The sequence below is a fragment of the Lynx rufus genome, unplaced genomic scaffold (genome assembly GCF_022079265.1).
Source record: "Lynx rufus isolate CCGP_SWC_20201006 ecotype Redwood Valley unplaced genomic scaffold, mLynRuf1.p SCAF_10, whole genome shotgun sequence".
NCBI lineage: Eukaryota > Metazoa > Chordata > Mammalia > Carnivora > Felidae > Lynx > Lynx rufus.
Window position 1 is genome coordinate 60,588,572 of NW_025814824.1, and position 12,412 is coordinate 60,600,983.

The 12,412-nt window shown below is 45.6% G+C and overlaps 1 protein-coding gene across 1 annotated transcript in view; it reads left to right on the forward strand.

Annotated features, from left to right (window-relative positions):
- NANS (N-acetylneuraminate synthase) overlaps positions 1 to 12,412 on the forward strand; it is a 28,032-nt gene that overhangs the window by 13,150 nt on the left and 2,470 nt on the right. The window contains exons 3-4 of the mRNA XM_047066738.1: positions 9,095 to 9,194; positions 10,006 to 10,160. Of these exons, the coding sequence (XP_046922694.1) occupies positions 9,095 to 9,194; positions 10,006 to 10,160 (255 nt within the window). The remainder of the gene's footprint in view (positions 1 to 9,094; positions 9,195 to 10,005; positions 10,161 to 12,412) is intronic.

Consider the following 12,412-nt stretch of genomic DNA (forward strand, 5'->3'; position numbering starts at 1 on the left):
TGAGCTGAAGTCGGCCTCTTAACCAACTGAGCCACCCAGGCGCCCTAGTGGATTTTTTTTTAATTAATTTTTTAATTTTATTTAAATCCAAGTTAGTTAACATATAGTGTAATAATGATTTCAGGAGTAGAATTTAGTTACTCATCACTTACATAGTTTTTATCAGATTCTTAAACGATCTGTAAATTAAAAAAGTTTAAGCAGGAAAGAATGTGGGCTTTAGGATCTGAAAGACTTGGGTGTTGTTTTTGGTTTTACTATTAGCTAACATTTCTTGAGTATTTACAATGTACCAAGTTCTGTGCTAGGTATTTTAAAAATATCAATTCATTTACTCCTCTTAGCCTCTTCAGATAGGACAATTTTTTTTAAAAAATAGTTATTCATTTTTGAGAGAGCATGAATGAGGGAGGGGAAGAGAGAGGAGGACAAAGGATCCAAAGCAAGCTCTGAGCTGACAGCAGCCAGCCCATGTAGGGCTTGAACTCCCAAATCATGAGATCATGACCCGAACTGAAGTCAGACACTCAACCGACTGAGCCACCCAGGCGCCCCGGGTAGGATAGTTATTATCCCCATTTCACAGGGAGGGTGTCAATAGTTACGGATCAGCTAAGCCAGGCCGACTCCAGAGCCCTCCTGCCTGACCACACTCTCCTTTCATCTCTCTGGGCCTGTTTCCTCTTAAGTAAAGGGCCACGCATTGATTAAAATACAGAACATGCAGGCCTTGTTTTCTGGAACTGGTGAGACCGTATGTGTAAAGCACACGTCTCAAGGCAGGACTAGGTCTGTGTGTTCACCGTGAACTCAGATCCTGACATAGTGATCCTGGTACATGCCAGTACCTGCTTAGTCAGTGCCTTGGTGGAAGGAAGCTCACACCTAGAAAGTGACATTTGTTTTCATAACATGCCTGTTTCGCATTACTGCGGGTTCGTGGCGTTTTGGGATTGCCCTTTAGCAGTCCCTAGGACTCAGGCACTCAGAGACAACTGAGCCCCCGTCCTCAGAGGGCAGGTTTGGGTTCAGGAAACTACTCATCCTTCCTGTGCTAAACGTGAAACTTTTGGTCTGATTGACTTAGTAACGAGTCAGCAATGGGCAGGTTTGTTTCTGTAGGGCCCACAGAGCTCTGGAGAGAATTTCCAAAGAAGATTATAACAAATATTTTGGATCCCTAGTGTTGTCTTTGCAATAAGCACACAGCCTTTCCCAGAGTGGCTACTTTAAGAAGCACTGGCATTTGGAGGACTGAGTCCTGCCTGATCTTTCTGTTAAAACTAATTAGCCTCGGGGGTGTACTTGCCCCCCTCCTCCACCACATAATTGCTTCCCCAGGACAGTTTTCCTAAAACCTGACTGTATCCAATATTGAGTCCATAGAAGGGGGAAGTGGAAGAAAGGTCATTTGGGAATTCCGCAGCAGTGACACCTGAGACCAACAATAACACATGAGAGTCACGGGAAGAGTGTGGCGGCAGTTCTCAAAGTGTGGTCCAGGAACCGTGGGGGAATCGTGAGACCTTTCAGAAGCTCCACCAGGTCCAGACTGTTTTCGTAGTGATACTCAAATGTGATTTGCCTTTTTCACTGTCATACTCTCCCACGTGTATAGTGGAGTTTTCCAGAAGCTGCATGATGTTCGATGACGCCATTCCGCTGGCAGTACCTGAGGAAAGGTATGCTGTATGCTCTCTGTTTTAGTAACAGCTCTTTTCACAGACCATACAGTTCACCAATTAAAGCTTACTTTACAATTCATTTGTTTTTATTGTTTTTTTAATGTTTATTTTTAAGAGAGAGAAAGTGAGCAAGTGAGTGGGTAAGGGCAGAGAGAGAGAGAGACACAGAATCTGAAGCAGGCTCCAGGCTCCGAGCTGCCAGTGCAGAGCCCCATGCAGGGCTCGAACTCACAAACCATGAGATCATGACCTGAACCGAAGTCAGACGCTCAAGTGACGGAGCCACCCAGGTGCCCCCAGTTGTTTCTCGCATATTCACAGAGTTGTGGCTATCACCGCGATTGATTTTGGCGCTTTTATCATGTACCCGTAAACAGCCATTTCTAAATCCCCCCCAATTCCCTCAGGCCTAGGCAACCACTAATCTGCTTTCTGTCTCTATAAATTTGCCTTTTCTGGACATTGCATATAAACAGAACGAGACAATATGTGGTCCTGTGTGTCTGGCTTCATTCACATAGTAATGTGTTCAAGGTTCGGCCGTGTTGTAGCGTGTATTAGTACCTCACTCCTTGTTATTGATGAGTAATATTCAGTATTATGGATATAGACTACTTTTTATTTACCCATTTGTCAGTTGATGGACATTTGGATTGTTTCTACTTTTTGGCTAGCGTGACTAATGCTTCCATGAACATTCCTGTACAGGTTTTAGGGACATGTTTTCATTTCTCTCCAGGATATATGGTAACTCTGTGTTTAATTTGTGAGCAATTGCCAGACTGTTTTTTTCCAAAGTGACTGCACCTACAATCCTCCTAGCAGTATATGAGGGTTCCGGTGTCTCCACATCCTCACCAACATTTGATATGATCTGACTTTCTGATTCTAGATATCCTAGCAAGTGTGAAATAGTATCTGGTCGTGGTTTTGATTTGCATTTCCCTGATGGCTGATCATGTTGAGCATCTTTTCATATGCCTATTAGCCATCTGTATACCTTCTTCGGAAGAATATCTGTCAGATCCTTTGCCAATTTTTAATTGGGTTATTTGTCTTTATATATTCTAGATAGGAGTCCCTAGTCAGATACAGATTTGTGGAAATGTTTTCCATTCTCTGGATCGTCTTTTCACTTTTTGATGATATCCTTTGAAGCACAAACATCTTTAATTATGATGCTGTCCAATTCATCTTTTTTTGTGTGTGTGTGCTTGTCTATTCTTATGATTTAAAAATTTCTCAATTTTAAACCACATTGTGGTCTTGCTACATAGCTGTGAGTCTGGCTAAAGCAAAAAGTGACAATAACACCAAAGGTGGGAAGGACGCAGAGAAAATGGATCATTCATACATAGCTGGTGGGAATGTAGAACAGCATAATCACTCTAGAAAATAATATGGTAGTCTCCTTTTTTTTTTTTTAAATGTTTATTTATTTTTGAGAGAGAAAGAGAGACAGAGCACGAGCAGGGAAGGGCTAGAGAGACAGGGAGACACAGAATCCCAAGCAGGCTCCAGGCTCTGAGCTGTCAGCACAGGGCCTGACATGGGACTCAAACTCATGAACCACGAGATCCTGACCTGAGCTGAAGTCGGGTGCTTAACCGACTGAGCCACCCAGGTGCCCCGGTAGTCTCCTTGTTTTAAAAACAACTCTATTTGGGGTGCCTGGGTGGCGCAGTCGGTTAAGCGTCCGACTTCAGCCAGGTCACGATCTCGCGGTCCGGGAGTTCAAGCCCCGCGTCGGGCTCTGGGCTGATGGCTCAGAGCCTGGAGCTTGTTTCCGATTCTGTGTCTCCCTCTCTCTCTCTGCCCCTCCCCCGTTCATGCTCTGTCTCTCTCTGTCCCAAAAATAAATAAACGTTGAAAAAAAAAAATTTTTAAAAACAACTCTATTTTAATACAATTCACATATGGTGTCATATCACAATTCACTCACTTAGAGGATACTGGTAGTTTCTTATAAAACCGGACATGTAAAAGAATTTTGTACCTATGTGTGGGGATGGGTTATGACTGAACTAACCATTTCATAATATATATGTATATCAAATCATGTTGTACACTCAGAACTAATACATTGCTCTGTGTCCATTTTATCTCAGTAAAAAATAACCATTTATTGCATACCTGAAAAAAACACTACCACAAACTAGATGTGTGCTCATCATGTTGCTTGCCATGTGTCATTTGGTAATTTCTCCCAAAAGAAATGAAAACGTGCATTGACATAGAAAGCTGTACATGCATGTCCATAACAACTTTATTTGTAACAGCCCCCAAACTAGAATAACCCAGATAGTTCTCTGGTAGGTAGGTGAATGAACGGTTCCAACCATAAAAAGGAGTGAACTGCTGATACATGTTGTGGCTTGGATATATCTCCAGGGTATTACGTTGAGTGAAAAAGCCTGTCTCAGAAGGTTGCATACTATACCGTTCATTTTATGGAGCAATCTTGAACTGACGAAATTACAAAGGTGGAGAGCAGAGGAAGGGTTATCGGGGTTAGGGAGGGGAAGGAAGGCAAGGGGATGTGGCTGTAAAAGTGTAATACATGGGATACTTGGAGTGATGGCACAGTTTTGGATTGTGACTGGTAGTCATGAGTCTGTGCACATGGTAAAACTGCATAAAATTAAATACACACACACACACAGATGAATACATGTAAAAATGGTGAAATCTGAGTAAGATCGGTAGACTCTTCTCAATGTCAATTTCCCGGTTGTGATTTTGTGTTCTAGTTTTGCAAGATATCACCATAGGGGACAACTGGGTGAAGCGTACATAGGAATTCTCTGTATTATTTCTTAGAGCTTCCTGTTAAGCTAAATTATCTCAAAATTAAAAGTTTAAAGTTAAAAAAGCCCAAATCCCTTAGTTTTAATTTTAATTCAATAAATATAAGTAGCTAGAACCTACATAAACAAAAGCCCTGTAGAGTCTGTAGTAATTTTAAAGAGTGTAAACCTTTGAGACCCCATGCCGAATGTCACATACCCAGGCCATTTGATCTCATGGTTAAGTGCATGGACTCTGGGGTCAGATTTTGAGTTTGAATGTGGTTCCGCCTGTCATTCTGTGTGGAGGTTGTTGAACCTCTTTGTGCTCCTGTTTCTTCGGCTGCTAAGTAGGGTTAGTACCTGAACCCATCTTGCAAGGTTGTTGTGAGGATGAAACCTGATTGTTGATATACAGCATAGCACACAGCCAGCACTTAGCAAACATTAGCTACGGTGAAGGTAGGCAACCTGCGCCGAGTGTCAGGATGCCTGGCTTCTTAGCCTGACTCTGCTCTGAGTTGATCTCAAGTGTGAGCTTGTGGAGACCCTTCTCTCTCTGGGTCTCTGTTTCCTTTCGAATGTGAGCCCGCTGCCGTCCAGGGGCTCTCCCAGCCGGAGAAGAGGTCCCTAAGGGCACTTACACCTGGAATGAGGACTTTCCTTCTCAGTCCGTGTCGCCAGGCATGTGAGCTCCAGGATGTGGACTCTGAAGGAGAGAGGGCACCTCCTTGCATCTGTGAGGCTGCCTGGGAAAAGTCACCTCTTTAGATCTTTAGATCGTTCGCTCGTAGGTGGCTTGGAGCTAGAAGCAGGAGCAGCCGGGGAGATGGAGGAGAGCCCGGGGATTGGTGGGCGGCATCTGCCTCTCAGCCTTTCCCTTCGGTTCCTGTCCCTCTGCTCCCCAGGAAGCCCTTCTGTGTGTGTGTGCAGCGCGTGCTCTGCAGCCACACTGCCTGAGTTCAGGTTCTCAAGTTGACACTTTGTGGGTTCAGGTGCCTCATGTGACCTTTTTGAGCTGCAGGTGTCCCATCCGTAAAAACAGGATAATAAAGGTGCCCGCCCCACGTGGCAGTGGCGAGGTGTTGGGTGCGAGGGCCGTGCCAGACCTGCATCCACCGAATGATGGCCATTCTGTTATGCAGAACCCTTTGGGGTTGTTCTGTTTCACACTGTGTGGACAAAGAGGCTTCTCTGCCCTGGGAATGCCATTTGTTCCCAAGGATCCTCCCGGCTGACCTGGGTGAAGGCAGTGAGGGGAAATGCATTCTTAAGAGCCTTTACAAGAGTTCATTTGTTTTGCTTACCAGGTCCCTTTGCTGAACCTGCACGTCCTGTCTGCCTGGCTGTTGGAAGTAGGTTGGTCCCTTGTTCTGTGTTTACCTGGCAGGTGGCTCTGAGTATTTACCCACCTTAACTTCCTTGTGGACAGTAGCCATTTGTGGCGTGCCTGTTTTCTCCACTCTTTGTGCTGTCCCGAGGTGTTCTTCATATCCTGAGGAGAGGTTGTGGTGTTGTGGAATTTTATTAAGGCTGAGAAAACTACCAGGGCACCTGGCCAAAGCTGCAGAGAGGCTCGTGGGATGGGGCTGAGATGAGTAGAGTTTCTTTGGTCTAAATGGAGAGTTCTATTGAGAAAGCAAATGGAGGCCATGACGGTCGAGGTGGCTCCTGAAGGACGTGCTGCCCTCACACACAGGTGCCCCATCCTAGCAGAGGTGCCCTTTGAGGCGCCCTCTTTCCTCCTCTCTTCTTTCCTTTGCCACCTCCACCAGCAGGGCACCCCCCTGCCCAAGCCGTGATGCACTCTGACAGGGCCACGGGGAGTCTCACGTCCCATGCTTCCCCCCCCTCATCATTCTGTCACGCTGGGCAGCTCGCCAGGACCCCGTTCTCCACGACTCATCACTCTGAGCTTCTTTTTCCTTTTCCACAGGATCCAAAAGCTGAGAGCAGGGGAAGGGGCTTTAGAAAAATCCCAACTCCTCTTCTTGCTTTGGTTACCCCTCAGATCTGTGGGCCATGATGCAGAAAGGGGACTCTGTGGGCACACATTATTGATCCTCGTTGATAATAATTAATACCAATTAATTCTTGGTAATAAAGCCTCCCCCCCCCCCCCCAATAAGCAAGGTTCTGAGTTGAATAAGTTTGGGAAGCACTGGAATTAAAAAAATAAAATGCTAGACAAGTGATTTCTTGGGACTCTGTAAGAGGGAGTTCTGGCAGTGCAGCATTTCACTGAAACCAGGTTGCTGGTTGGGCCTTTTCTGTGTATTAAGCCAGCTGGATGCCCAGGGAAGGTCTTGTCAGCAGAATTCCTTCCAGACAGACTGAAAGCCTTTGTGCTGCGGGGTGGGAGGGAGATGTGAGGCTGCCTGGCCTCGCTGTACCCCTAGATGAAAAGGGGATGGACAGCAGAGTGGGCAGGACTAGGGGAAGCCAGGGAGTCCCTGGAGAACGGGGGGGGGGGGGTGGCACCGGCGCTAACCTAGCCTCAGGGGGCCTGGGCACGGCAAGACAGCCTCAGGATGGAAGGCTAGGATCTTCCCCATTACTGAGGTTGGCACCCTTTTTGCAGAGATGAAGCCACAGTGGCAGTGTTCGGAGTGACCGCTAGGTGGGACTGGTTCTCCGGGAGGACTGCAGACAGGCCCCTTTCCCTTTGGAGAGGAATTTGTTCCCTTTCTTCACTTGAAAACTAGAATTCCAAGCAGATTTTCCAGCCTTCGTAGGTAAGCTTCTGCAAAGTGTGTTCTCCTGCATTTGGTTTTTCCTCGCTCCTGCTTGCCCTGTGCCTCTCCTGAGTGGGCTCATCCTCTGTGCCCTTGGGGGCTTTTTCATCAGGAGCCATTTCTCTTAGAAGTTGAACATTATAAAGAAGAAAACTTAGCATAGGGTTTTCCCTCTTACAATAGAAAACACTCTATCTGCCAGATAGAATGAGAAAAGTGGGGGAAGTCAACTTTGTTCAATAAACACTTTAGAAGGAATGTTTTTCATCCTCCATGTCATAGGGCTGGTCAGCAGTGTGAGAGACACGTGAGCAGGAGAGGCCAGGTGGAACAACATGGAAGGGAGAAGAGAGGTGAGGAAGAAATATAGCAGAGGGAAGACCGTGAGAACCACAGTACAGGTAGTTTAGCAGGCTTGGAAGTGAGTGGAACTCAGACCACACTGGATGGCGTCTCTTGGACCCAGGGGGTTGTGAACTGCCTTTGAACTGTTCACTGGCTGGTTATGCACCGGGTGTGGCTTTCTGGTGGCTCTAACCTTCACGATATTAGAGGATTTACAGATGAGGAAAGTTAGTCTCTGATTGCAGCCAGTGATTGGAGTAACTTATCACCTGCCGACAAGATGGAAGGAAGCTCAGGCAGCAGCGAGTTGACCTAAAGCGCCTGCTGGCCGAATGACCTCACGCTGTTCCTGGCCACCCTATGCCCTCTGGATTTTCAGGCACGGTGACCTAGCTCCTTGTAAAATAGGGTTCACGGAGCAGCAGCGGCGGTCTTACCCAAGAACTTAATGGAAACACAGACCCTCAGGCCCCACCTTAACCCAGCAGAGTCAGAATTTGCGTTTCATCTGAGCAAGATCCCCAGGAGATTGGTATCCCATATTAAAGCGTGAGAAGCAGTGACGTAGCTGGTCAGGCTTTCCAAACCTACTTCTGAAACCCAGGCAGCATTTTACAATAGATCAAACTTAGATATAGGGAAACATTCTGAGATATTGATTCTCCCCACTTCTGATTTCCTACTTCAATTTTTAAAAATAGTAAAAAATGTAGTTTTTTGGGGTTTTTGTAATTTGATGACCAACTGAGACTTTTACTCTTAAAACTTGTGGCCCACTGATTCCTTTAGCAAGCGTTCACTGACACTTGCCAGTTTCCTGATCCTGAGTCTTACTGATGAATCCCAGTGGAGGTGAACGATGGTAAAGGGCCCTCCATAGGTAACCTCAAGCAGTGACATTGTGTCAAAAAAAGTGGATGAGGTTTGTTTTTCCTGTGGGCAGCATGGTTTGGGGGCTGAGAGGGTTTGGGTTTGATGGGCCCTGCCAGCTGTGGACCACTATGTCAGGCCTGGGCCATAAAATGCTTCATTTTTTCCCCGCTTTTGGCAAGGATTAAAATGGCCTCTTTTCCTGGCTATTTGGTTTTGAGTAAAGGGTGAGGCCTTTGGGAGCCATTCAACTTTCTCGCCACCCAGTTTCCTGGGTCAGGATTAGGTTGTTCAACCCTTTTCCAGTTGTTCACTGGGCCCTGGGTCCCTTGGAAGGCAGCTCTTCTCACCACTATACCACCAACACACACTCCCTGGGTCCCTTGGGAAGGGACGTCTCGCCTGGGGTCTGAATCTTTGGCAGATCTCATCACCAGTACAGGCCAGCATGCAGTGTTGTTGGACAGATGGATGGGTGGCTAGGAATGAAAGAAGGTTTGAATGTGAATGAAAGGACTGGTAACACATCTTTGCCTGCTTTCAAGTTGTTGCGAGAGTCCCTCTTGCCCCCTGGGCAAGACCAGGGGGGGTTTCTGTTTGTGGCTCCTCGCCTGACCCGAGGGCAGTAGTTTTGAACGGTGGTGAGAAAGAGCTCCTTCTTTGGTTTTTATAGATGGCAGTTGAATTTCTGCATGAGCTGAATGTTCCGTTTTTCAAAGTTGGATCTGGGGACACTAACAATTTTCCTTATCTGGAAAAGACGGCCAAAAAAGGTAAGTGTTTAATTTTTGCCCTAAAAGGAGGGAGTCCAAACCTTCCCATTTTTATTCCTTTAGTAGAACCGGCTAATGAAGTCTCCTGAAGACAGACTTTAGAAACCTCTTTTCAATTAGCATATACTTCCACAGTTGCATGTGCTGACTTGAAAGAAATTAAGAATAAGTCAGTTTTGATAAGAACTTTTAAAATTAAAAGTTATTTTATTGTGTTGATTTATATGAAATTGAGGATATGGCAGTACAGAGGAAGTTCTGACTTTGAGAAATAGTCTTGATCTTGTAGAGTATCTACCCTCCTCCATTATGGTTTGGAAAGTGGGTTTGCAACCTGAATCATCTCGTTTGATTCTCATAGCAGCCCTGGGACTGAAGTTGGTTATTTGATTATGATGCTTCATACTACTTCATAGATGAGGCATGCGAGGCCACACAGCTGGGAGGCGGCCACTCCGGGGCTCACACATCTGCTCTTGAGTCGGGGGCAGTGCTCACCCGACCATGCTGTGCACACTCTTACCCCAATGAGATGCTCACCTTTCTCTGAGGAGTGTGAAATTCCTCTGCCTCCTTGATTCAGTTCACTTTGCTAAACAGTAATATTGAGGGTGAGGGGAGTCTCCATTTCCTCTGGGTTGAGGGCAAGAATCCACCAAGCTCCCCTCTCACCACGCAGCGGCTGGCACAGTGTTGGAGAGATGTCTGTGGAGTTCATTTGAATGATGAGACCAGCAATTGGGGTATGCTTGAGGGACAGTCAGAACCCCTAAAGAGAAAGTCATAATGGTGTTGGCGTTGGGTCACTCAGGCCGCCCAATGGTGATCTCCAGCGGGATGCAGTCAATGGACACCATGAAGCAAGTCTATCAGATTGTGAAGCCCCTCAACCCCAACTTCTGCTTCCTCCAGTGTACCAGTGCGTACCCACTCTCCCCCGAGGACGTCAACCTACGCATCATCACGGTGAGCAAGCCGTTGTCTGACTGGGCCTTTTCTTGGGTCATTTACTGTGGGAAAGAGGGGGCCTTCATTGTAACCAAAATTCTAACCCATCTTGACATGCTTCGTGTAATTTGACCCTCCATTCACAATCTCATAGTTATAGAATTAAATTAGAACCAACTGTGCAGTTAAGGAAGCAGATACATTCTAAAGAGGGTGATTATAAATTAAATTTTCTGAAAACCAATCTTAATTTTTCCCACTATGAAATTTTAGGTGTAAGTCCTCATAATTGCCTCTCTATATTTTCTGTATCATGTGTATTGGCCATTAGAGGTCCCTCTTCTGTAAACTGCTGGTTCATACCCTTTTTTAGTACGTTGTCTTTGGTGTCTATGTGTGTGGCAAAATACAAGATTTCCCATTTTAACCATTTTTAAGTGTACAGTTCAGTGGCATTAAGTACATCCACACCGTTGTGCGACCATCACCGCCATCCATCTCCAGAACTTTTTCATCTTCCCAAACTGAAACTCTGTCCCAGTTAAACACGAACTCCCCATTCCCTTTTCCCCCCGGCCCCTGGCAGCCACCATTCTGCTTTCTGTCTCCATGAATTTGACTCCTGTAGAGACCTCATCTAAGTGCAGTCCTACAATATGTGTCCTTTGTGTCTGTCTTTTTGCACTTAATGTAATGTCTGCGAGGTTCATCCATATTGTAGCGTGTGCCAGTATTTCACTGCTTGTTGAGGCTGAAGAATATTCCATTGTGCGTATGTACTGCGTGTTGTTTACCCATCTGTCCGTCGATGGACATTTGGGATGTTGCCACCTTTTGGCTATTGCGAATAATGCTGGTAGGAACACTGGTGTACAAATATCTGTCCGGTTTTCTTCATACTGAGTTGTAGGAGACCTTCTTGAAACTTCTGGCTTTTCCTTCTCTGCGCTGCTTGCCAGCTCTGTTGTTTTCTACCTATAATCCTGAGCCTCCCTGAGGCCCAGATGGGTTACAGTGACAGACTTGAGGGAGCTTTCTCTCTCCCAGGATTTGGTCTATCCACCTCAGTCATCTTACAGATGGTGAAATCCGGTCCCAGAGGGAAAAGGACTCTTGCCTGAGCTTTCACAGCGTCGTGGTGCAAACCTGGGACTACAACCCTTTGTTTCTTGTTGTCTCAGGCCATCTCCATCCCTACATGCTTTCGCCTCATAGCACCTGAAGCTCCACTTAATTAGAAACATGTATATGTAATTATCATACAAAAACGCTGTAGTGATATTAGTGGAATTGCAAATATACACAAACACACACTTAATCTTGATACTGCAATTAACCAGTGTCCTTTTATATTTTCCTTTTAGTAACAGTATTTGACATTCTGGCTTTTTCCACGAGAGTATAAGCTTTTGTGCATGTTGCTACACAGTCTTCATATTTAACTTAAAAAAAAAATTAGCCTTTTTTGAAAACGGACACTGCTGTCTCTTTACCTAAATTTGTGTCTCTCCCAGTTGGTGGTTTTTTCTCCATTTCTAGCTTATCTCTAAACCATGCTATTTTAAAAATTTAAACATGGTTTTTAAAAAAAACTCAAACAGCTCTGAAAACATAATCTAGAAAGTAAACGTGCTCTGGAATCCCATCCCACAGAGATCACTATAATGGGCAGTTTACTGTTTGAGACTCCAGATATTTTCCTTGATTTTCTTTCTCTGTGGAGTGTGGCCCCTCTTTCCATTCTCACCCAGGCTGCCGTCATGGCCTCTCTCGATACCAGGGCACAGTGAGGATTCAGTTGCCCGCTTGCCCCGTCCCGGGCCCGGTACAACCATGTCAGAGCAGTTTGACCCTGTCACCTGCATTCCTGTGTTCATTATGCACCCTACAGCCTGGTTTTCGGGGCCTTTGCCACTCAGCTGCCCTAATCTTATATCAAACCCCATCTGGGTCTTCCTACTACTCTTAAGCTTTCTGGTCACCCTCAATGACAAGACTCCCTTGACGAATGTCTTTTGTTACATTCAGTGAATTCTAGATCACAGATTAGTTAATTATTTAGCATTTCCACCAAAGGATTGTTTCGAGATTGGGCTGCATATATTATTGATGACGATATGTGTGCATACAGCACACTTGCTTTCAGCAGCTCAGGCTAATTAAATGTGACGGCTGCTTTTTGAATGAGTTTCGGCAACCGGCTGTGGTTCTGTTGTTATTCCTGGTGGTTCGCGCAGTGTGAAGCATTCCTGGAGTGCATTCTTGATAAC